The 25,337-nt window shown below is 31.5% G+C and overlaps 3 protein-coding genes across 3 annotated transcripts; 2 read left to right on the top strand and 1 right to left on the bottom strand.

The window, feature by feature from the left end:
• Window positions 1-606: 606 nt before the first annotated feature.
• On the bottom strand, window positions 607-6,711 carry LOC109795377 (guanosine nucleotide diphosphate dissociation inhibitor 2). Its single transcript, XM_020354857.3, has 13 exons — window positions 6,388-6,711; window positions 6,251-6,313; window positions 6,073-6,156; window positions 5,842-5,949; window positions 5,277-5,449; window positions 4,717-4,828; window positions 4,498-4,578; window positions 4,344-4,406; window positions 3,574-3,675; window positions 3,209-3,333; window positions 2,509-2,719; window positions 2,358-2,432; window positions 607-890 (listed from the first exon to the last, which is right to left on the bottom strand). Exons 1-13 carry the CDS (start codon window positions 6,472-6,474, stop codon window positions 840-842), a joined length of 1,335 nt encoding a protein of 444 aa, XP_020210446.1. The 5' UTR covers window positions 6,475-6,711; the 3' UTR covers window positions 607-839.
• Window positions 6,712-14,894: 8,183 nt separating this feature from the next.
• On the top strand, window positions 14,895-18,778 carry YY1 (zinc finger (C2H2 type) family protein). Its single transcript, XM_029271583.1, has 6 exons — window positions 14,895-15,141; window positions 15,630-15,688; window positions 16,396-16,595; window positions 16,748-16,837; window positions 17,545-17,688; window positions 18,036-18,778. The coding sequence occupies exons 1-6, from the start codon at window positions 15,056-15,058 to the stop codon at window positions 18,570-18,572; spliced, it is 1,116 nt and encodes a 371-aa protein (XP_029127416.1). The 5' UTR covers window positions 14,895-15,055; the 3' UTR covers window positions 18,573-18,778.
• Window positions 18,779-20,044: 1,266 nt separating this feature from the next.
• LOC109796309 (ubiquitin family protein) lies at window positions 20,045-22,765 on the top strand. The gene is made up of 6 exons (XM_020355995.3): window positions 20,045-20,372; window positions 20,443-20,587; window positions 20,658-20,772; window positions 21,556-21,619; window positions 21,697-21,862; window positions 22,246-22,765. Exons 1-6 carry the CDS (start codon window positions 20,125-20,127, stop codon window positions 22,489-22,491), a joined length of 984 nt encoding a protein of 327 aa, XP_020211584.1. The 5' UTR covers window positions 20,045-20,124; the 3' UTR covers window positions 22,492-22,765.
• The last annotated feature ends 2,572 nt before the right edge of the window (window positions 22,766-25,337 follow it).

Genomic DNA, 25,337 nt, shown 5'->3' with positions numbered 1-25,337 from the left:
GATTAAGATAACAAGTACATAATTTTAAATCCAAACCCTATTGTCATAAATATAATTTCAGTAGTTCAAAACTATAATAACAGACATTACTTTCATAATTTTTTTAATAGTAACATATTTCTTTATGATACAAATTTAATTTTGTATTTGACATATTACATTCCTAAATAAAACCCACATGAATTCCAGGAAAAAATAAAGAGAATATTACTAACATTTTTCAAACTCAACCTATAACTTTCTCAACTTTCCAAAATAACTTGGGGTTACGGTCCAGTGGCGAACTTGTTAAAGATTAAAAAAGGAAGTGATTGTTGTGTAAGATAATACGATATTCTTTTTAAAGGTATTATTCAAAAGAAATCTAAATTTAATTAATTTTAAATTCTAGTCAGTTTCCGATTATTTAGAAAAAAAATGGAACATACAAAAACAAAGTAAAAAGACATTCATTTATATACGGGGGACCGCAACAGAAAAGAAATGTCCTCATTTTGGTTGCCATATTTATTTAAACCATTATATTTAACAAGTGTGTTAAACTAGGTTATTTATCCAAACACGAATTGCAATGGGAGCAACGGAAATAATAGAAGAGACGTGCAATTAACAATATGAAAATAAGACTACATTACCAAAAACTAAAACCACTGCAGAAGGCATAATATCATGTATGTCAACATAAATTTAATACGCACGACAGAGCTTCTGGATGGGAAAAGTTCCCCAGCCACACAAATCTTTTTTAAAAACGAAAACATTTTATACCATAATTTATTATAAACGTTAATAACATTCACCATCAGCAACAGATCATAAAGGAGATATCCCAGTTTTCTTTACTCTTCTGCAGCACTCGCAGCACTAAGATCCACACTCAGGTCAATAACCTGTTCAAAATTAGGTGTACAAGAATCAGAATGTTATCCAATTACCAAGAAGTTATCAAGAGAATATCATTAATCATTATTCAAGGTTTCCCATGCCCAACAGTAGGCCACAAAGATCAGGTTGCTAGTCCATCCACAAACACATTTGCGACAACAGGAATGCTTGCGACAAACTATTTATAAGACTTCATTCCTGGCTTAAGTTTATTAGAAATCACAAATTTTCTGGATCCCGCATCTCATTTAATGACCCTTTATCCTGAATGCCTGATTTAGTTATAGGTACCACCAAAATTTGTGATTTTCAATTTCAACCAATGTTAGAAAGAATATTGACCAAAAAGCTTTAGAAAGAATAACACTAGCAATTCTCATTGCAACAACTACAAAATTGACTAGATTCTTCAATTTTTTCATTCACATCCATTCTTCAATCACATTAGTAGCAAGTCTACAGAGTTAATGTATTTAAAAGAATCAAAAGGATATTGTTTCATGAAAAACAACCATTTTTGGAATATATAAATTCTTCATACTAAGAAAATGATAGGTTAAACCGTTAAAGAATAGAGTTAACATTAGTCAGAATAAGAGCGAGGTAGGAAGAAATTTGGAATTGGTTTGTGCAGAGTCCAGGTCTCCTCAATATCCTGGAACCCTACACTCCCATCACTCATTCTTGAAGAATAAAAGATTCATTTCTTTCTTGTTACATTATATTGCCAGTTCTATCAAATAGGTAAACTTGACAACAGCTACCCAAAGAACTCGGCAAAACGACCATTAGAAATCCCACTCATCCTAAACAGGTTAATTAAAACTTATTTCAGCCATTTTTAGCTTTTGGGAGTCGGGAAGAAGGGAATCTAAGGGGGTTCTTACTTTGAGAAAATGTTCTGTTTTTTGTTTATTATTTTCACTTTTAATTACAAAAATGTCACTTTGTTATCATTTTATTTTCCATTTTCAAAGATTTGTTCGGGAACCATTGAAAGTAGAAAACAAAGGTGAGGCTAAACAGAATAAAAAACAAAGTGATATTTTCAAAGATGTTTCCTGAACAAATATTTCATAGATATTTTTTGTTTATTATTTTCACTTTTAATTACAACAAACATTTTCTTTGCAGAAAATTGATTTACAAGAACCAAAAGCCATATCAAAATCCTAAGTCAGTGTGAAACTGACGGCTCGTGCATGTGCTTCCATAATTTACTTTTTAATCAACATGGTTTAACTAATAGGCATTTACTTGTAGCTCTAAGTGACTATTTTGGTCTTATGCATGTGCTTCCATAATTTACTTCCTACAGTATGTAGACTTGTCAATACGTGACAAGATATTAAAAATGTCGGTCTTAACTTCTGGAGCAAATGACTACTATAGAATAATGTCAGACACAATTTGTGACAAGCGAAATTAATTCAAGAAATGAAAACAAGTGGTCACCATGGCATAAAACTTACCTTTCCCGTTATCAATGTATACATGTTGAGAACATCATCCACAGTTGACTCAAAGTGAGTAGTAGCATCATAACTCTGTCAAAAAGTTTTAAATACAGTACTGTCAACCTATCAACATATGGCACAAATATTCATAAGACAGTAAACTAACCGTTGAAATAAAGCAGTTGTCCAAAGTACATTCATTGACCGGTTCGTATCTGTCATAGATATCAAAAAATATCTCATCAACAGGTCCTAGTAGGTCAATTCCAGGTTTTAGTTCAATTGCTGGTTGATCTGTCTCTGCCTCGGTTGATACAAACGCAATAAATTTTCCCTTTGGAGCAACATTGTGAGTGTATGAACAACAAAATAGGTACCTGCCCAAGAGAACAGAATAGAACATTCAATTTAAAGAGGAAAACACAATTTAAAATTGACATCACTTGCTCAAAAACTTAAGTAACTTTTCCAAGTTTTAAATATCAAATCTTAGAATTTCAATATATCTTCTGTATTGAGGATGGTTGCAATATTCATTTTTAGTGGAATATGTAAATTTGTTGCTTGTCTACTGCACGGTTCAGTGATTTTACCAGTACATTAAATTTTTGAAATTATCTTGCTAGCAATTTCTTAAATAAATAAAATAGAAGCAAACTTAATTCATGCTGAAACCATTTGATTACTTTCCTGATAAGAAATAATGAAAAGAATTCAGATGAAACTAAGATTTAACTTCAGTTAAGAAACCACTATGCACGCCAATTAATGGTACCAACAGCATGATATGTATCGTACCCGTATTGTAACAGATTCTACAAATTTAACTAAATATACATTCTTTAATATGCTGCATGGAAACTTACATGTCTGACTTCCGACCTAACTGTTTCTGTGGTAAAATAATTTGCACTGAATGGGATTCATCAGTGCTGGGAATTGGGTGGCTCATGATGGCTATTGCCCTTGCAACCCTACCAACCTTCCTCACCTGTTGAAATGATTACAATTTTGTTTAAAAGAAGGATGCAATTCCCAATCAAGTCATTTAAGAAATTAATGTCAGTTCACCAATTGCCACTAACTTTTTTATCAACAGTAAATAAACATCCTTCAGAAACAAAACTGGTAACTTAGCATGGCTACAAGACATTAGAAGCAAACAATTTTTCACTCACCATCACCTAAACTGGTTGCAAAATAGTCAAAACTAGAGAATGGTTTCTGATACCTTGCCGGGCAAATATGATGGATCACAAACAACTTTTTTGCACTTTGCAGTTTCCCCTTCAGATGTGACACCAACAACTTTTCCTTCATCGTCAAATTCAACCTGCCATTCAAGCAAAAAAGTAAAAATTGCACAAGTATGAATGTATATCAGCATGCTACTCAAACTTCAAATACACATCAAAAAAACACAATAGCAATTATAATACAAAAATAAGGATTGCAATTCCAGATAAACTAAAACAAATTTAACTCACAATAATAATTTTATTCAAAGAACATCAAATATACACTGGTGAAGATTTTTTTTTTTCAAATAGGGATGGGCAATTAACAAAATATATAACAAGTTCAACGAATTTAAGAGGTTATATATAATGGGTTAGGAACTACTGACAGTGGCGTGTATCAAGTTTCATAACCAAATATACACTGGTGAATAAATTTTTCAATGCTAGTATTAGTTCATTATAATTTTTTTCAGGATCAAATATTGTTTTCCACTGAATAAAAGTGTCTTCAAACTAGCATTTAACATAGTTTTCAAATAAACTAAAACATCAACTACTTGATGACAAATTGACAACATAGTTTTATTAAATTTTTCAAAAATGAGGCATTCAAGATCTAAATAATAATTATAGTTTGAAGACTGGATCAATTAAAATATTTTCTATCAAAGTTGTAATTGTGCAGGTGTGCCAAGTCTTACACTGGTGTCAATTGAGAGATGGAGAGACATTGTGTGTATGTATGTAAAATAGAGTATACCTTGCACTCAGGCTTATTCAACATGTATGTTCCACCATAAACAGCACTAAGACGTGCAAATGCCTGGAAAAAAAAAAATTAAAGAACCTTGAGCAAAACAAATTCCAACAGTACATTCGACAAAGAGACCAAAAAAAAATAGATAGTGGAATACCTGGGGAAGCTCTCCTAAACCATACAAAGGATATATGTAAGGTGACCCTCCTTGAAAGCGTGCAAGAGACTCCGCGTATAACTACAAGTAGGAAACATAAGCATGAATGGTTAAATAAATAAAGCTAATTGCAACCAAATGTAACACAGACAAAGCTTTCAATTTAGAATCCATGACTGAGAACAAAAATACAAGTGCATAATAACCCATTAAACTTACCTTCATTCTCTTCACAGTGTCCAATGCTGGCTCAGACAAGTAGCGATCATCTCTATGAAGAGCCAAAGCATGACCAATGAAGTCTATAGTGTTATCATCAAGGCCATATTTTCTGTCATAGGTCAACAAGAAAAGCAAAAGAAACTTTAAAATACTCCTTGTGACCATCCACACAAGTTCTAAATAATTTTCTTCTCATTACAGGGATGAAGAGACATATATGAAATAATACAAGTAAATGTACGATCATCATGGCATCCAAATAAATTTATTAAATATTTACACACAAAAAAGGTGCCAAATAAGAGTAAATTGTCACATATAAACACATCTACAATAATACAAGAATTACAGAATTGACCATATACATGCATTTTCCCGCCAACTTTACATGACTGAATCACATAGCATCAAGGCCAACCAGCCACATTAGTTATTACTCAATCAATTTCAATATGTTTATATAGATTATGAAGGCAATGCAAAGCTGAGAGCCTGAAACACTAAATCTACAAAAATAATGTACACAGCAAGAAAACAAGTGTATAGATGTCCCATACGCTATCAACTCTTTAGTAGTGACTCTAGTCAAGTCCATCCCCTCGTGGGTTTTGGGATCACTCTCATTATAGTTTTGCACATAAATGAAAAACTTGCGTGCTCGGCGCTTTTCAAATATCCCCATAAGTGGGGACTTTAAGGCCTCCATGTCGTTTGAGGGCACCTTGTGAACCTGCAACAACCATCAAAAAAAATTAAAACACCTAAACCAAAAGAAACCTCCCATAAAGATACACGAAAATCTAGGGTGTAAATGAGTCAGGCCATTATTAGTGAACTATTCATGCTCGGCTTGTCAATTACTCGTTCAAGTTGCTTCATTCAATTAATTAAACAAACACAGGCTTGATATTTAAATGAGCTAAGCCCAAGCTTTGAAAGCTCAACATTAAGGAAAAAAAATTAAGTTGAAAATGAGCTAAACAAGCTCAAGCTTTCAATTAGGGTCAATTAAATAAATGAATCAAGCTTAAACAATCAAATTTTCTCACAAACCAAGCCCAGACTTCAAGAGCTCGGCTTGACTCGACTCATTTACACCCTACAAGGAACACAGCAGCATACCTTTGATTTATTAAACACGTAGCTCCCATCCACAGCTTTAAAGGAGAGATACTTAGTAACATCGGTGTGAATGAGAACCCGCACTAGATTGCCATTAGCCATAATAAACTAGAATAAAATAAATCAAACAACGTCAGACAAATTGAGAATCATATCATATCATATGTTCACATCCAATTCCACCGAGATTTATTTAGCATTATAATTATTATAAAATAAAATAAAATAAACCTTAGGGTTCATATCGATGTTATAGTCCCTGCTAGCGCCCAAATGTGGAGGAGGCTTGTCATCTCCCCTGAATCTCTTCCAAAGCTGAAGAGGATAGACAGAGAGAAACCGTGATGTCGCAGTTTCATTATTATATTTTATTTTTTTGTGCTGAGAAAAATATAAAGAGATGAAAGACCTGAATAAGATTGAGTGAAGTGGATTCTCCTCCGTAATAGTCATTCCTATCCATGTGAAGAACCTGAATCGAAAAAATGAGCATGAGATTTGATGGATTGGAAAAAGAGAGAAAGAGAAAGAGTGATTAGTAGTAACCTTGAGGCCATCGACGGAGAGAAGACCGCTGAGAATGCACTCCTTGAGACCCGTGCCCAACACGATCACATCGTACTCTTCATCCATGTTCGATCTCGATCTCGCCGAAAACGGGATTTAGTTTAGTTTAGGGTTTTATATTTTTTTGGAAATAAGAAAGGAAGAACAATCGCAATTCGCAACCCAACTGATTCGATTTGATTTGATTTGATTAGAGAGAGAGAAAAGAAATGGATCTGGAGTCTGGACTCGACCCTCGCCTTGACCTGCACTGCACTACACTACACTTTTAAAAAAGAATAATAATCGCTGTGACTCTGAAACACACCACACTTTCTCACTTTCTCACTTTCTCACTTTCTTACTTTCTTATATAATTCACTGTTATTATAAATTTATAATTACTAGATATTTAAAAATAAATGGTTATTTATAGAGAATAATTTGGAAACTGGATATCCTTCGATTAGGGAAAAAAGTGGTTTATAAATAGCTATATGATTAAATTAATCTATAATTTCTATACATTAAAATAATTTTTTTATTAATAACTAGTGAATAAAGATATTTTATTTAAAAATTAAAAATAAAATTGAAGTTACATAATAAAGGTGATTATAAATATAAATATTTGAGGAAATTAATAGTTAATTTCTAATATCATTTTTTATTATTTAATAATTTAAAGGTAAAGTCATTTAAAAAAGATAGAGATGAAAAATGGTTATATATATAAGAATAGATATAGATTAATAATATAAATATAGATCATTCATAATAATGAACATATTTAATTACGATGTTGAAATGCTTATAATAATTTCTGTACTGAAAATAGAAAATAAATAATATTTTTTAATAGAAATTATGTTGAAACTCTTGTATTTCTATCCAAATATGTTTATTATATATAACTTTTTTATATTTATTTTTTAAAGATAATTACATTATTTTATTGTATTTTAACTTTTTCTTTAATATATCTTTTAAAGGTAAAATAAAAAAAATCTCCTTAAAAATAATAATTACTTACTTTTGTTCAAGAGGCACAAAATACCTTATTTTCGTTACTAATAATTATAAAATGAAATTAATACAATATATATATATATATATAAATAATAAAAAATCACCGTTCTCTTTAAAAAAAATAATTACTTACACGTTTTTATTACAAAAATACCTTCTTCTTTTTTTTTTTCGTTAGTAATTATAAAATGAAATCAATACCTTATGAATAAATTGTTGATGGAAATGGAATTCAATTTGAAACTATTAATAACGTTTTATAATCTTGTGAATAAAAAACGTAATTGACAGAAAAATATCGCAATAAATGTGCTCGGTCAACTTTTTACATAATCATTAAATATTATAATTGATAATGGAATTGACAGTGAGAAATAATGTGATTAACAATTTTAAATTGACGTTTTTTTTTTAATTTAAACACTACTATGATAGAGTTTCATAATCTTATAGGACTATATTATAATGATTGTTTGCTTCTTTTGAAACGAACATTATTTTTAATGTAGAATATCTTTTGTCTAGAGTAAAGTATATTCTTGGACGAAAATTTATACCGTAATATATTATATCGTACGAAGATATTATGAACAAGTTGTTTGATGGAAATGGAACTGGATATATATGGAAAAGACGGTCTCTTTATATTTATTTCTAAAAAATTTAGAGAAAATAGTTGTATTTTTTTTAAGATATATATATATATACTCGCAAGTGTTTTTTTTCTTCAAAAATATGTGTTTTTTATGTTAAATGTAGTTTTTAACTTGTAAAAGAAAACATTTTAACTAGTATCTAAACATACATTAATGATCCTAAATTTATACTATATATTTTAATAATTATTTTCTCTCGAAATCTTTTAAAAATTATATATATAAGGGTTACAAAGTGTATTTTTGTTTATTAATATATGATATTAAAAATGAATTTTAAATCTATAACCTCCCACTAATTCACTAACAAACGAGGCCATTTGGCTTATTTTCTTATCGAGTTGTATTCTATTTTATTGATCGTGTTTACATTTTATGTATATGTTTACGCTTTCATCCTCTGTCACTTTCATTGACAATAAATAAATAACCAATAAACAAATATATGACGATCCCAATCATCTTTGAATTGAAAGCTCGGTAAACAAAAAATTAATATTCCACCTGGATTTTATAATTCTGTAACCCTAAAAAGCATCGAGAAGTTTCAAAAGTACGAGGGTTGGTTTTTAAAAAACAAATATTAGTTTAATGTTTTAAATTTAAATTAAATTTATTTGTAGTCTTTAAATTTAAAATTAATCTATTAAGTCTTTATAATTTTTAAAAATATTATTTTACTCTTTATATTTAAATTTTATTCAAATATATTTTAAATATTATCACATAAAATTAATATATTAGTGTTTTTATTAATAAAAATATTATATTAAATTTGACTGGTATTGCATAATTATTTTTATATATTATTTTAGATATGTTATTATAAGAGAATAAAATAAAGTTTTTAAAAGTTATAGAAATTAAAAATTAAAAACACACACATATATATATATATATATATATGAACTTGGGTGTTAAGGGTTGTAACAAGGTACATTTGTTCCCTTTAAGTATCTTAAGTTGCTTTCTAAATAAGTAATGGTACGCTGGTGTGAGGTGTCAACCAAATTATATGGAATCATAACATGCACAAGCTATCTAGTAACTATCTTGTTAAAATAAATATAAATAAAATAAAATAAAATAAAAAAATTGCTTGATGGGTCGAACTCTAAAAACGAAAGGGACCAATTTTATCTAACCCAACGGGCTAATTAGATCAAATTGGACCGTTTAGATTGTGTTTGAAAAATCATTTACGTCGCTGCATATACAAAATAATAAAGCATAATAAATTGTCATAACAAAAAATAAAAAATAAAACATGAATAAATAGAGCATAATCATCCGGCTATAATTGAAATAAAAATTAAGCAGAAATTGAACCTCAAAATTTAGAAAGAAAAAAAAAAACAAATGCAAACAAGTAGAACCAAAACCGAAATTTGTAATTGAACTATAAGTGAAAAGTAATTTGAAACAATTTGTGCTATAATTTTGTACAGAATTAATTGCAGAAATGAAATCACAAATTATTTTATCCCACATTACGTTCCAAGTTCACGTGCTCTTCACCACTAGACAGACAACTCTTAAATTAGTAAAACATGTTAGATATGGGTATATGGTCAGCTGGAATCGTTTAAAATTCATTTGTATTGGTATACATTTTTAATGGATTAATTTTGTTTTTATTGGTACGAATAATAAACAAATTTTTTTTTATTATGTATTTTCTCTCATAACTCTCGGTTAAAGGTTCAATCTATATCAATTGATATTATGATTTTTCTTCAAAACATTAAGATATCAAGTAAGAGTCTTGAATTTGATAAAAAAAAAATAATGTTAAAAGATATAATTTTAATGCAATTAAAGCAGAAGGGAGGTAAAGTTAGTAGATATTCCTGTCAATACAATGATAAAAAAAAATATTATTATATAAAAAAATGCTTAGGCCGTGAACTAAAGATAAAAAATAAAACAAATTTTAAAAATGTAAAATTAATTATAAAAAAAAATAGCTTAAAAATCTAAATTGTGATTTTTCTTTTATCTTTTGATAGTTATTTATTATTTATTAATACATTAATAATTGCAACTCAAATAATTGGTAAAAACATTTTAAGTGATTAAAACGAGACTGATAAAAAAAAAGGAGTCGAAAATTATTATTTATCATTAGTGACAATTTTATTCAAATTAAATAAGACTATTAAAAATAACAAAACTTTTCATTGGATAATTTAATACTACTACATATATATAAGGCTTTAATTCAAGATCATTAAGTTGAAATAACTTGTAAAAAAATTTTAAGTGATTAAAACGAGACTGATAAAAAAAAAGGAGTCGAAAATTATTATTTATCATTAGTGACAATTTTATTCAAATTAAATAAGACTATTAAAAATAACAAAACTTTTCATTGGATAATTTAATACTACTACATATATATAAGGCTTTAATTCAAGATCATTAAGTTGAAATAACTTCATAGACAGGTTTTTCATGTGCTTGGTGGTATAATAATAAATACCTTTAAAACAACATCAATTGTGAGACCCTCTTTTTTCTTTTTCCCCAAACCCAACTCTCACTCTCTCCTTCTCCTTGTTGCTGATTTCTTCTTCTTGGTAGTGGTTGTGGTGAGCATAGGTGCTGAGTAGGTTTTGAGAAGCTTGCGGACGCTTGGATTTCCTTCTTCCTTCTTCGTTATCTCTTTTCGGAGCTCGGAGCCGTTTAACCGAGGTAAGGGAAGTTAGTTCTTGGCTGTATTGTGGGGGAAAATGAGTTTAGAAACTCATTTGTGGTCTAATGTTTGATGATTGTTGGCTGAGATAAAAGAAATTTCATTTTCGGGTTTTCCGGGGTTGATGAAAATCTTGGGGTTTTCTTGATTGTGGTTGCATGTGGGAAAAGCTGGGATTTTTGGGTTGTTTGATGAAAATGTGACGTTTTGGGCCGATTGCATATGTTTGGAAAGCTGATTTGGTGCAAGTTTTGGAGAAATTTTTGAAGTTTGAGGGTTGCTGCTGGGTATCACGCCGGGCGCAATTGAAATTGCGTTGGGCGCGTTGAGCCCTTATGCTCTCTGGTTGTGTCACGCCGGGGCGCGACCATGAGTGCGTCGGGCGCAGATGTGATGTGTACTTATAGGTTGTTATGTGTTAAATTTTGTTGCAATTGTTGACGGATGTGGTTGTATTGCTATGTTGTTGGATGATAATTGCTGAATTATGGTGTTAAGACGTAGTTGATGTAAATTGTTGTGCTGTAAGTTGTTTAGCTGTGCTGTGCTGTGAGCTGTGTTAGTTGAGTTGTGAGTTGTTTGGCTGTGTTGTATAATGCTAAGCTGTATGTTGTTATCTGCTATGCAGTGCCATTATTGCTGCTATGCAGTGCCGTTATTGTTGCTATGCAGTGCCGTTATTGCTGCTATGCAATGCTGTTATTACTACTATGCAGTACCGTTATTGCTGCTATGCAGTGCTGTGCTCCGTGCTGATAGGAGCTATTGTAGGCCGTAAGGTTGAGCTGTTGATCACTAAGACTAGAGGAGATGTTTTCGAAATTTCCTCATCCCATTGTGTGGATTGAGCGGCTGTGGTGCTCTTAGAGCCCAATTTGTTGAAAACCCTCCTTGGAAAGCTGACCCTTGGAGTGGTAACTTGCTGTTCTCCTCTAAGTCTTAGTGGTCCCGTGTGTGGGCAAGGTCGAGACACACGTGTACAAAACGACCATGGTATAGAGGTCAGGTCGAGTTATACCAATTACAAGTGACCAATACTAACTGATATGTGTGACGACGCATTTGTGCTTACTACTGTTATTGCTGAAAGCTGTGTTATATTATAAGCTGATGTCGTTAAGCTGGTTGATGTGCTGATAGCTGTAGCTGTTTACCATTCATGTATTTATATATATGTATGATGATTTTTTTTCACTAGCTTACCCTTTGTTGTTTCCATGTGGTTTGGACTGCAATGATCATACTATGTATGGGAGCAGAGCAAGGTTAGGTTGGTGCAGCCGAGGAGAGTCTGCAGCTGGCAGATGGCGTTTGATTTTTTGTTGTTGTATTTAGCTACTTAGTGTAGCATTGCTGGATGTATTTTGTACAGTCTAACTCTAGCCAGATTTGAACCTTGTATATATATATATATATATATATATATATATATATATATATATATTCTAGACACTATATGTATATACTTGTTCCTCTCTATGTGGTGTTCTGGTGTGTTGTGCCGTGTGTAGTGACCAGTCAGGTCGTTACATCAATCAAGTATTAAATCAATTCCAGGAAACCATCTAAATTATGTCATGATATTAAAATTGAAAATTATTTCATGATTTTTTTTTTTGTGTGAAGAGAATGGGTAAAAATAAGCTAAATTAAAATCCATGTGGGAAACCAGTCATAGAAGCATCATCCTTAACAGCAAACGAAATAAAGAAAAGCATAGCAGAGTAAATACATAAAGACACAAGATGTATGCCACCAACAAGCATGTTCACGTCCCCATCCATCCATTAACAAGCAAATTGCACTCAAAGAGTTAGATTCAACGATAATATCTGAATATTCCAAATTCTGAAGCATCTTGAGCCCAGTTTGGATTCCCCACAACTCAGCTTCCAAAACCCCGCACTTACCTAGGTAGGAAGAAAATGCTTGTATAAAAGCTCCTTGGAAGTTCCTAACGACACCACTACACCCCACTAGGAGGCCACAACCACTTAATGATAGTGTTAGCATTTGTGTACCCCAATGGGGTCAATTAGGATTGTTGCCATTCACCATGGGTTGCTCGCACATAGGCCTTAGCTTCCCTTCTAGATCTTACAAGGATAACATACGCATAAGGCACATGAGCATGGAGCACAACTTGGTTTCTGGCATTCCATATTGCATGCATCGTGTAGCAGAACAGAGGAAAAAGGAACACGGTTTGGTAAATGAACCAACAGCTTATAGCGCGACAAATTGATATTAAAAATGTTTGAATAATTATTTTAAATGATTACTATTGATAAAGAAAACGTGTCCGAGCTCCACAACTTGTCTCTTAGCCTACTCCATCCCTTGCCCTTGATTTCTTTTTTATTATTGTTTTTACCACTTTCACCCTTTTTTTACCCCCTCCTCCCGATATAGGTTTTTGAGTTATCTAAAACAGAAAAAATAGTTTATGGAATTGAGATTAGATTGTTGCCATAGATGGATTGATTATAAGTAGATTGTGCCATGAATGGCCACAACGAGTCATGATATGTTGATTATGGTTTCTCACTTAGAAATGTTATAGGAATAATTTTAGAGTGAATGAAATAATTATAAGTGATTGTTGTATTATTATATGGGTACATGTTTGTGATTAAGGGTGATAAAATAAGTCAATCCGGTATGTTTGTGTTCCAAAAAATGGGGTAGGACGGACTGACCTATTTGATGAAAGCAAATTGAAAATCTTGGTTCATCCTACTTAAGGGCAAGCTGGTAACTAGTGGCCATCAAAATTATTATTATTATTATTTTATATTTTTTTTTGTTATAAAAGTGATATATGAGGGATGACACTCCTTAACTACAAGAAATTATTAGGTGGTAAAAGACTACAAAGTGTCTATGACCTCAATCAATCACTATATGGCATATATTTAAGTTTTTAAATTTGTGAGAAAAATTTAATGACATATATTACATGTCATATAGAGTTAGTTAAAGATCATGTGGTTTAGGACCATCTAATAATTTTTTCATGATTATCGGATAGAGAGTCAATGATGTGCGAGAAATTCTCAAATCAAGCAGCATTTTTCATTTAGTATAGAAGTCTATTACATGAATTTCACCTTAGTAGGTATGTCAACCAAAGTAGAATTTTAATGGTCGTAAGAGTGTCGAACCCATCTTATAAGGAACACAAGCTTGAATCGAATCCTTAATTGACAATTTTTTTATAGTAATTGATAAATTTAATCAAATGACCAATTATATAAATTTTTCCTTCAATTTCAAGACTACAACACAAAAATAACAAATTACTAAAAGTATTTCTTTTTCAATCAAGATTACCATCAATAGTCTTTTAACACCATAAAATTACAATAATTCTTAGAATTACAATAAAAGTATTGATATTCCTTTGATAATGAAACTATACCATAATACAAAATAACATACACTATAAAATATAAGATAAATAAATAAATGGGCTAATGGATTGTCAGGTGGCCACGACTCACTTTACCACTCATACTAGTGATCCTTTTTCTATTATAAAAATATGAATGTAAGAATATATATTTTCACTTTGTAAATAAGAAGTGTTATTTTAAAGCACCATATTAGATTTCATTTTTTATAATTACATTTTTAGGAATAATAGTTAAGAATGCTATTCTTATATATTTTCAAAAATGCTTAACTATATTTAAATATTTATATCTTTAAAATATAAATAAAATCAAATAGAAAATAAGGAAGAGAATAGAAACTACAAAATACAGAAAATAACTTCTCATGTTTTAACAAGAATATCACCTTTCTCTATAATCATGGAAAAATAAGTTCAACATAAAAAGTGTTTGTTTAACGTGTTTTTTTTTCTTTTGTATTTTCATATATGTAATTACGAAAATATTTATTTTCATGTTTTCAAGAGGATATGAAAATAGTTTCTCGTGTATTCTGTATGTTCAAGAAAACTGCATACCACATGTCTTGAGAAATTTTCAGTGAAAAAGTGTTATTTCTAAACATTAAAATAATTTTATCATAATTAAAAAGACTAAAAATATACTATTTTTTTATTAAGTGTATATAATCCTTTATTTATTTATTTTAAAATAAAACAGTGTCTTCGTCCCTTTAACCCGTTCGTTCGTGTTAGTGAAGAGGAAGAGAGGATCAAAGTATTTTATCCCTACGCTTGGAGAGAAAATATGGCCCCTCAAAACACCAAACCCTAAAACGCGAAAAAGCTTCGAAGAATTTCCGAAGGGGAGAGAGTAGCGGCGGTGAATCGGAGATGGAGATACACTACAGTAACAGCTACTTCGAGAGGCGCCCCATCCTCAAGTCCAAGGCTCCCGCAGTTAAATGGGTCAGAGAATGGTATTCTCGATTTCACGCTTCTCATAATTTGGATCTTCTGTTTTAGGGATTTCAGCATCGCGCTAAATTATCTCTCTGTGGTACTGTAGCTATGTGTAACGAGGCTCAATTTATATGTTAATTACTGTGTTTGTTGAATTAGCTTCGGGAAATTGGTTGGTTTTGTTGTTTGATTGCGGAAAAACAATTGAGTTCGATGGAGGAGTTTGGAAAGAAGGGGGGGGGGGGGGGTGGGGAGGTTCGTTTAAACCAAGCGTTCTCCGTGATTGAGATTTTTTTATTTTTCGAATGAGTGGAATGAAATTATAATAAGGGAATGATTCTTATTGTTATTTTAAACGAGTTTTATAATTTTATCGGTTTATGATTGTAAACGAGTTTACTCGCCATATGTTGTTTCCATTCTTTTTGTCATCTGATTGTTTCGGTCTTTTCTTATTTTATTCTGTGAAGTGTTATGCTAATGAACAGATCAATATTGCTGCCAGGGTTCCCCAGGATCTTGTAACGACTGGAGGGAAGTGCATGCTCTTAAAATGGGTAACAGGTTGGTTATTTTTGCTATCTGGCAAGCTTACATCTCTTCACACTCCTTCCCCCATTTGGCCATTCTATGTCTGCTTACATCTTGTACCCATTTGGCTATTCTATGGGTCTCTAGTTAAGTAGCACATCAAAGCTGAACATTGAATTTTTATGCATTGCTTAATGTTGAATTGCCTTTAAACTTTCACCGGAAGGACAACACTGGTTATGACACCTCTGTTTCTTTTTTCTCAAAAGGGGAGGGGGACTGAATCATTATGCAGTATTGAATGAGTTGAAGTAAATCCCACAAATTAAGCACCGAGATTTTCCCCTTAATTATAGTTTACATCATTTGCAATTGTTCTCAATGTGCATTGGCCATTGAGTCAATCAGAGCTTCTTGAAGTCCAGGATAGGAATAGAAGACTCTTAGTAAGAAGAAAAATTGTGGTTAAGGACTTTATGAAGAGAAACTTATAGGATCCAGATCTGCTAGTCGGTGTCAAATCTGTCCATTTCCCTATTGGTTTATAGCTTGCAATCATAAATGTTTAATACAGCAGTTATTATTTTTTTAATGCTTAATACTGATTCAATAAAGAATATAATCGTTAAACATGCAACAAATTGAAGTTTAGGTGGTTTGCAACCAAGAGACCATTGTGTGTATGATGCTATTTTATCATGGTTTCTATCTTACATTTCTCTTTGCTTTACTTTCTTCAGAGGATACCTTGAAGACCTTGAAAGAAAAGACAAAAGAGCCATCAATGCCTGAGCCAGAACCAGAGCCAACTACTGAAGTACTCTTTCTTTGCAGCTATGATGGCTGTGGAAAGACATTCATAGATGCTGGTGCATTGAGGAAGCACTCTCACATCCATGGAGAGAGGCAATATGTTTGTCACTATGAGGGATGTGGAAAGGTAGTGATGTTACTTCCATGCACACACCCACACGCATTATATATGTGCCATCTGTATTGCCAAGTTTTGAAATAATAATTCACATTTTGTTATCATTCAAGTTATAATAGCTTGCTGTGGTTTACTTTATTGTCATTTTGTTTACATTGCAGAAATTTCTGGACAGTTCAAAGTTGAAAAGACATTTTCTCATTCATACAGGGGAGAGGGACTTTGTGTGTCCTCATGAAGGCTGTGGTAAGGTGATGAATCGATCCATTTAAGGGTTTGTTTTTCTTTTCTATGATGGCTTCCTTTCCCTAGTTGGTGTTGCGTGTTCTGTTTATTCTATATGATATACACATTTGGATTTGTGACATTCCAATTAGCTTTATGCTTTCCATCTATTTCTTACTATCACGATCATAATCCATTCAGTCTTTTACCGTCCACTCTGAATCTGTCTGTGTTTTCATTGGACTTACTAGAGATATTCAAGCAGCAAGGCTTGAGCTCTTGGTGATGATACTTATGCTGACCTAGTGATTAAATTGTTGATATAGAGGGTAACAAAAAAATTTAGTTGACTATATTGCAATTAAATCACTGTTATCATCTTTATCATGGTACAAAAAAAATATCTTTCCATAATTTAAACTTGTCACTTTAACAACCCTATTGATGAATATGTCATGAAGTCTCTCTCTCTACACACACACATAATAAATCCAGACAATATTTCGATTTTTTCTTTAGTATAATTGTGAATGTACCTTCTTCAAAGCTACACTAAACTTTTCTGAGTGGATAAATTACTATTTGAATGATGTTATCTTCAATCATTATCCACTATTTCATTCTCTGATTAGCTATTGTTCTTTTTTGCTTTGAAGTTTGGATATTGCCTTGAATGAGTGTATGCTTGTAATCAGAACATCTTTAGTGACCCAAAATTGTCAATCTGCTGTAGGCCTTCTCCTTGGATTTCAACTTAAGGTCTCACATGAAGACACATTCCCAAGAGAACTATCATATCTGCCCGTACCCAGATTGTGGAAAGAGATATGCTCACGAATACAAACTTAAGAATCACATTTCATCTCATCACGAAAAGGTTGGATAGTGTTTCCTGTTTATGTAGCTTATACATTTTTATTTTTTTGACCACTCGGTCTGTTCATATTATATGGTGCATGTTATCATGTAAAGCATCTCTTTTCTTTTAATCTATCCATATGGTTATCGTACAATAGTTTCATTTGCTATGTTAACAATACATTTCAATACAATTATACATTATTTTTCTTATGTATATCGTGGATATCTGTAGAAACATGTCTCCATTTTGAAACTGATGAATTACTACAGTGGATGTGATTTGCAATTTCTTGAACAACCTTTTGAACTGTTTTACATTTCTTGAACAATCTTCTGAGTTGCAATTTCAACCTTATCTTACAGAATGCAACTGTGGATGTGGCAAAGTACACTCCACCTTCAGAGAAGCAAACAAAAACTACAAAACCTTCTGGAGGGGCATATGGTTCTGCATCATCTGATCGCCCCTATACATGTCCTTATGACGGGTGTGAAAAGGCATACATCCATGAATACAAGCTTAGACTCCATTTGAAGAGGGAACACCCGGGGGAGCTTATGCCTGAAGAAAATGCAGAGCATGCTCAGGCTAATGCTGAGAATGAAATGGATGAAGCAAGTGACCAAGATGCCTATGTTGGGAAACGGTCAAATGGTAAAGTTCAGAAGCAAAGTAAGCCTAAGCCAAACCTCAAGTTGCCTCCTTCCAAAATTGCAAAACGCAAAGTTTCCACTCCCTCTTTAACTGTAAATAAAAGTTCTTGGTCCGTGAAAGATGAACCTTACGATGAGGAAGACAGCGAAGAAACAGAAGAGGATCGTGACAATGTTGAAGATGGTTGGAGATATGCAGGAGGAAACAATGAAGAGGATGATGAAGAAACAGAATATGAAGACTGAAAATCAGTATGGTGTCCTCTGCGGAAGTTACTTTTTTTTTTTTTTTTTTTTTAAAGAAATATATTTTAACTACTAAAAAAATTCAGTTGTCTCTTTCTTATTTGGCTAGGCAAATTGCATCGTCTTTGTCAACTGTGTGTTAGATGTTACGAGCATTAGGAAGAATTTATATAAATAAAATGTGATTTAAAATGCTCTTGGTTCAATTGTCATCCGTTGGCTACGTAAGATTCTGACAATTTTGTAGGCTTTAGATAAGGTCTTTTTTGGCATGATAGTATAATTCTGTCACCGTCACAGATATATTTCTTCAAAATATTCTTTCATCAGGTTTGTTTTTAAATATTTAAAGCGTCACAACAATCTTTTAAAGATTTTAAATGTTAAATTAATTATTTAAATTGATATATATATATATATATATATATATATATATATATATATATATATATATATATATATTCTTGTATAAGGCTAAAACAGAAAAACAAATGAATAATTTTATGGTGCGATTGATAAAATTAGTGTACAAGTTTGTTAAAGCTTACAAGCTATATTCTAAATTGAAAAATTGAAACATTTTAATCTGATCGATTGAATTAAAAATATTTAAAAGGAATAATAAATTAGTTGCTAAATATAAAATAATATTTAATTATTTGGAATATTTTTTAAATAAATTAGTGAGAATAAAATTTAAAATAAGAAATTAGCAACTTAAAAATTAGCTTATTTACAAAATTTTGTTAAAGTAATTTATAAAATAAATTATAAGCTATTAAAATAAGTTCGTGCAAATCATTAAATACGGTCAACTATGTCAAGTGATGTTGAGTTTGGGTACATTTAGAGAGTTTTGGATATAATTTCACATCGCATGTAGTCAAATTATAAAACTTAAAAAGTTTACTAAAAATTAAAATATATTATAAGATAATTGATATTAATATAAATATAATATTATGTGAAAATATTATTTATTAATTTAAAAAATTACATTATTAATATATAATTATTTAAAAATTATTAAATTTATGATATTGGAGCGAGTTGAGATAATCTAAAGAATAATCTGAATTTGTTTCATCATGTTGATTGTGTTAATTCAAACTTGTCAAAAATCCATTTAGATTAAGTTGAATTAACTGGGTGAACAGGTTCATAAACACCCTCAATCCTTCCACAAGACTTGCTCTCTAATTATTTATTTTTGGTATATCATTCTCTTTTTTTTTTGGTATACCTGGTTGAATTATTTTACTTTTATTAATATTTTTTACCAGTTTCCTTTTATTAATATTAAGATAAAAGATACAATAAAGAATGTTCCCAAAAAAAAAAATACAACAATGAACTCTATTTTAATTATTTTTTTTATGGGTAATGATGAAGTCCATTTAAGAAAAAACGATTTGTTTATTTATATAAATGATGCATGAATAAATAGCATTAAATACTCTATTTATATTCACAATGAGGAAAAGCTCATAAGAAAAGAAACAGAAATATTTAGGCAGCATTAGGAACAGGAACGTTTGTTGAGTGAGTGAGCATGGCCACGACTTCGGCGTCGTCGGAGGAACTGACGCTGAAAGTGAAATGGAGCGGCAACGAGTACACCGTCCGCGTCTGCGGCGACGACACGGTGGGCGAACTCAAGCGCCGAATCTGCCAACTCACCAACGTCTTACCCCTTCGCCAGAAGCTTCTTTACCCTAAACTGGCTTCCAAACTCAACGACGACTCCCTCTTCCTCTCTCAGCTCCCTCTCAACTCCTCTCTCAAAATGACCATGATCGGGTGGGTCCTCGCCTTTTTCATTTCTAGGGTTTCGTTTCGTTTCGCTTTGTCGCTGATTTTGTTCATGCAGGACCACGGAAGAGGACTTGCTGGTGGATCCGGTGGACTCCCCCGAGATCCTCGACGATTTGGAGCTTCCTAAGGACGAAGCTGTTGACATCAAGGATATGGAAGTCAATAAGCTCAAATTGACCAGACGGATCCATCAAATCAAGGTTCCTTTCTTCTTTTCTTTCTTTCATCCATTTATTCTTATCTTATGCTTACCTGCGTCCGTTCCTGCAGATTGAGCTTCGAAATCCGTGTCGCCAAGGGAAGAAACTGCTTGTGCTGGATATTGATTACACTCTCTTCGATCACCGCTCCACCGCCGAGAATCCTCTTCAACTCATGAGACCTTGTAATTTCCTTCTCTCTTGTTTCCACTAGAATTACATAATTGCCATTTGTGGTCACTCACTTTGTAATTTCAGAGACTAAAATGATTGTTACATTTTTTCTGATGTTAGGGACTAAATTAATCGGAGTTCATGATTTCAGGGACTAATTTGATGAATAAGTCGTGTGAAAGATTATTTTTGATTGGTTGATAGGATAGAGTGTTTCACACTTGGTGCATGACAATTAAGAGTGATTATATATAGTCATTTTGGTTCCTGAAAGTCGTGGGCGCTGATATATTAGTTCGCGAAACTAAGAAAATATTAAATAAATCCGAATGTCAAATAAGTTTCTTAACCTAACTACTTAGTATTATTTTAGTCTCTGGATATATATATATATATATATATATATATATATATGTATGTATGTATGTATATATCATATATATATATATATCAATATTATCATTTTAGTCATATGATTTTTTTGAATTTTGGACTATTTTGATTTTCAATATGCACTCGGACTTGTTTGATTGTCAATTTGCACTTTAAGGAATGTATTTGAATTTTTCTTAGTTTTAGTTCATGTTTACTCTGCTTCTTGTCTTATTTCTTTCTTATTTTTTATCACATTACTATTTCTATTACTTTCAATCCCTGTTTTTTTTTTATTCTCTTTCTATCTCTCACCTTTCATCCCAAAATGGGGGTGGACATTTATATTTTTTTTCCACAATTAGACTTATTATTTCCTTTCTTTCTAATGTTTCTAAGGTGTCCTTTGTTTTCTTTTTCAGACCTTCATGAGTTTCTTACTTCAGTTTATGCTGAGTATGATATTATGATATGGTCTGCAACCAGGTATTGTCATTTTTCTCTTTTTGTTCTGTTTCTATGTAATGGAATGATGGAATGACTGCTACATTCACTTCCTGCAGCATGAAGTGGATTAACCTCAAGATGGGACAACTTGGGGTTCTGGATAATCCTAACTACAAAATCACCGCCCTTCTTGACCATATGGCAATGATCACTGTTCAGTCGCCATCTCGTGGGGTCTTTGATTGCAAGCCTCTTGGTTTGATCTGGGCTCAGTTCCCTGAGGTATGAATACACTATAAACTAACTTGCCATTCGTCTTCTTAAAGTGAAGTTAGTAGAATTATTTTAGCATATTTGTTAAGACTTTATATTTTATATAGGGCAACACCCAATAAACACTGGTTATGACTTACTCTTCCTGAAAAACTGAAAAGATGTTTAATGCTCATGAGTTAATTATAAATGAGAATGTGAGATAAACCTTGATGGCTTATAGAGCTTATTGATTCAAATTCGAGTTTAAATAAAATTGAAAAATGAAATTATTTGACATTTCAAATTGTTGTAATCTATATCTGGTTTCCATGTCTTGTTTTAGTTTTTTGCACCAAGCAGCCATGCCCATGATGCATTTGTATTTATGGTGGCTTCTTATTTTATTTCAGTTCTACAATGCTTCAAATACCATCATGTTTGATGACCTTCGAAGAAATTTTGTGATGAACCCACAGAATGGTTTGACAATTAAACCATTCAGGAAGGCTCATGCTAACCGGGATAGTGACCAGGAGCTTGTGAAACTCACCCAGTATTTGCTAGCCATTGCAGAACTCGACGATTTGAGCAACCTTGATCATCATAATTGGGAGTTGTTTACTGACGACAATGCTAAAAGGCGTAGGCATAGATAAATGATAATTGAATGCAATAACGGGAATCTGGTAAGCAAAACCCAGCTTCTAGACTTCTAAAATTATGCAGTTGTATAAGAGAAATGTTCGGCCAGAAGATTTCAGATTTTTGTATGAAGTATTTATGTTAGGACAGGGATGACAAAAAGTAAAGGATTTCTTGTAGCAGCTGCATGGAGTTATCTAAGATGGCTAAAATTGCTTATGCAATTTTTATCCACCAATTCCTGAACTGAATTTGATTTAATGCATGAGAAAATTCCATCCTTCATAATTTTTCTAGAAATGGGTATAAAGCATGGATAAATTGCAAAATTGGAATGATTAATTGTGTGACACCTGTAACTAGTATCTGAAGTAATCAATTGATTCTAATTGTCGACAATGTATTTCATGTACGTTCAATCTCCTCCAGTGTCTATGGCCTATCATATTATTTTATTTTATGTTTCACGATTTATTTTATTGTTAAATTTGTTAGTAATCCTCTCGAGTCGGGAAATTGTCTCAACCGTTTGGATGAAATGTGAAAATTGGAGAAAAATGAAAGAAAATGGTGTGCGTTAGAGAATATAGTAGAGGTTTAATATGGTTCATCTTAAGTGATGAAAGAAAAAAGTCCTTGGTTCTGTTAGTTTCTGGCAAGATTAATATTGAATTAGTTGATAAATATGAAGTAAAACAAACAATTGCTACGTGATTTTTTATATAATTTTTATTTTGCAAATGTAAAACATCTCTAGGCAATTATAGTTTTAAGTTTCAGTTATTCATAAACACTTAACTGAATTTATTTAAATAAAAATAAATTCATAAAAGTTAAAATAAGTAGTATAATAATTAAAATAAATGGGATAGTATTAAAAAAATATTAATAAGGGGTGCTCTACAACCTTTTGGAGAAAAATGGATATTGTGAATGCGAGAAAGAAGATTTTTCTCAAAATTAACTGCGAATATGCTTACGACGCCTGCCGGTTTCGGACTAAAATTCTTAAAATTGTCTGAAATCGATTAAGAAGAATCAAGGGCTATTTCTGATCGAGAAGAACTTAGGTTTTGGCGGGTTCAATCCGTGCGGGTTATGGGTTCATCAGTTTGAGAAGCTTCTTCTAGCGTTTTGTGCCGCCTTTCATCGTCACCCTTTTCCGGTCTCCGTCACTGCTTTGTTGGGGGAAATCGCTGAGTTTCAGATTTTCGCATCGCTACCCCCGTCAACCAGAGCAAGGAATAGGGGGCTTCTCAGCGACGATGGCTGTAGGGAAAGGTTGAAGAGAATAGGATGTTTACGGAGTGAAATAGAAGAAGAAGAAGAAGAAGAAGAAAGAAGAAGAAGAAGAAGTAACTGAAGATGGAACGATGAAGATGAAGAAGATAAACAGTCGGATTCAGGTTTATCGGATAAGAAAATTCCAATGCTGAATCCAACCGGTTTATCGGATAAGAAAATTCCAATGCTGAATCCAACCGTTCAAATTCGTTTGAACCCGAAAGTTGCATCCGAAAAAATCTGAAATACCTGAGAATTAATTTGCTTCATCCAATCTAACCGTCGGTCTGGTCGGTTTCAGATGACTAAAATCTTTTGCCGAGACATGGTATATGTATTAAAACGTCACACCACTAAAATGAAATAACGTGGTGCACGAAACTTTGTTATATATTAGAGGATAAATTTTGTGTTTATAATAATTTAAATAGTATATTTAGTAGAATATATATGTGGTCTTCACAAATTTATATTAAAAATGAAGAAAAATAATATGCAATAAAGTTTTCGAGTTGAAAGTAAAAATAGTCACACATTACAAGTTAAATTTAAACGTTCTTCCAAATAAATAATGTAAGAAAACATTAAGTTTGCAAGTTAAACTCATTCACTAAATATCTTTAGTTGTCAAGCAAAAATACAAGCTAATAAAATAAGTTATAATAAGTTGATTAAAATGAATAGAAAATATGGTTGATATGTGGAAACATATTTCAAAAATGCACTTTTAACTACTGTTTTTTAAAGTAGTGGTTTTGATTCTATTCAGAATTATAAAGATGTCATACTTGGATACAAGTTAGGTAATTAAAATGGAATAAATAATAATATTACAGGTCAGTTTTGATTAAAAAATACTTCCAAAAATTTAAAGAAAAGTTTGATCACATTATCATATGGCACGGGAGAAGTATGATAATAGAAATGAAAATATTAAAATAAATTTAAGATTACATAGGAAAGGACAAGATAAAGAAGAGAATGCAATAGAAAGTTTGTTAATCTGATTTAAACGTGCGAAAAAGACTATTTGAGACACTAATAAGGAAAATATATCGCTTAATTTTTATTCCTACAAAAAGTAGATGAAAATTGAGATATTTGAGAATATTACTTTTAAAAATCTCAAAATAGTATCTTTGATAATTTGATTTTTGACCCATTTTAATGGTGTTGTGGTCCATTTAATTTAACTATTCTTATTTAGTAAGACAAATTTTTTTTTTATTGGTTGTTAGTCAATATATTTTTGTGTTTTTTTATTTTAAATAAGTCAAATTGGTGAAAGTCATACTTAGTGAAAAGAAGAAAATGTGCATTTCTTTTTTCATTTGATTGTATAGAAAAAGTTTTTTTCTTCAAGTAAATTATGATATATGCTCTTGTACATGTAATTTGGTGCAAGTATAAACAACATTAGAAATTTCGAAGAAAAAAAATTGACGGCAGAAATTTGAAATTTAAAAATCAGGATAACATTAATCAATGAGAAATGAATCGTGCAATCTACAATGAAATGCTAACTCATCACCAACAACCAACTCACTATTTTAGTATTGATTTTAAGATTTATTAA

This window comes from Cajanus cajan, chromosome 2 (genome assembly GCF_000230855.2).
Source record: "Cajanus cajan strain Asha chromosome 2, NIPB_CcT2T_4, whole genome shotgun sequence".
Taxonomy (NCBI): domain Eukaryota; kingdom Viridiplantae; phylum Streptophyta; class Magnoliopsida; order Fabales; family Fabaceae; genus Cajanus; species Cajanus cajan.
The sequence above is the reverse complement of the archived record's forward strand: the minus strand, read 5'-3'. Positions and strand labels throughout refer to the sequence as shown.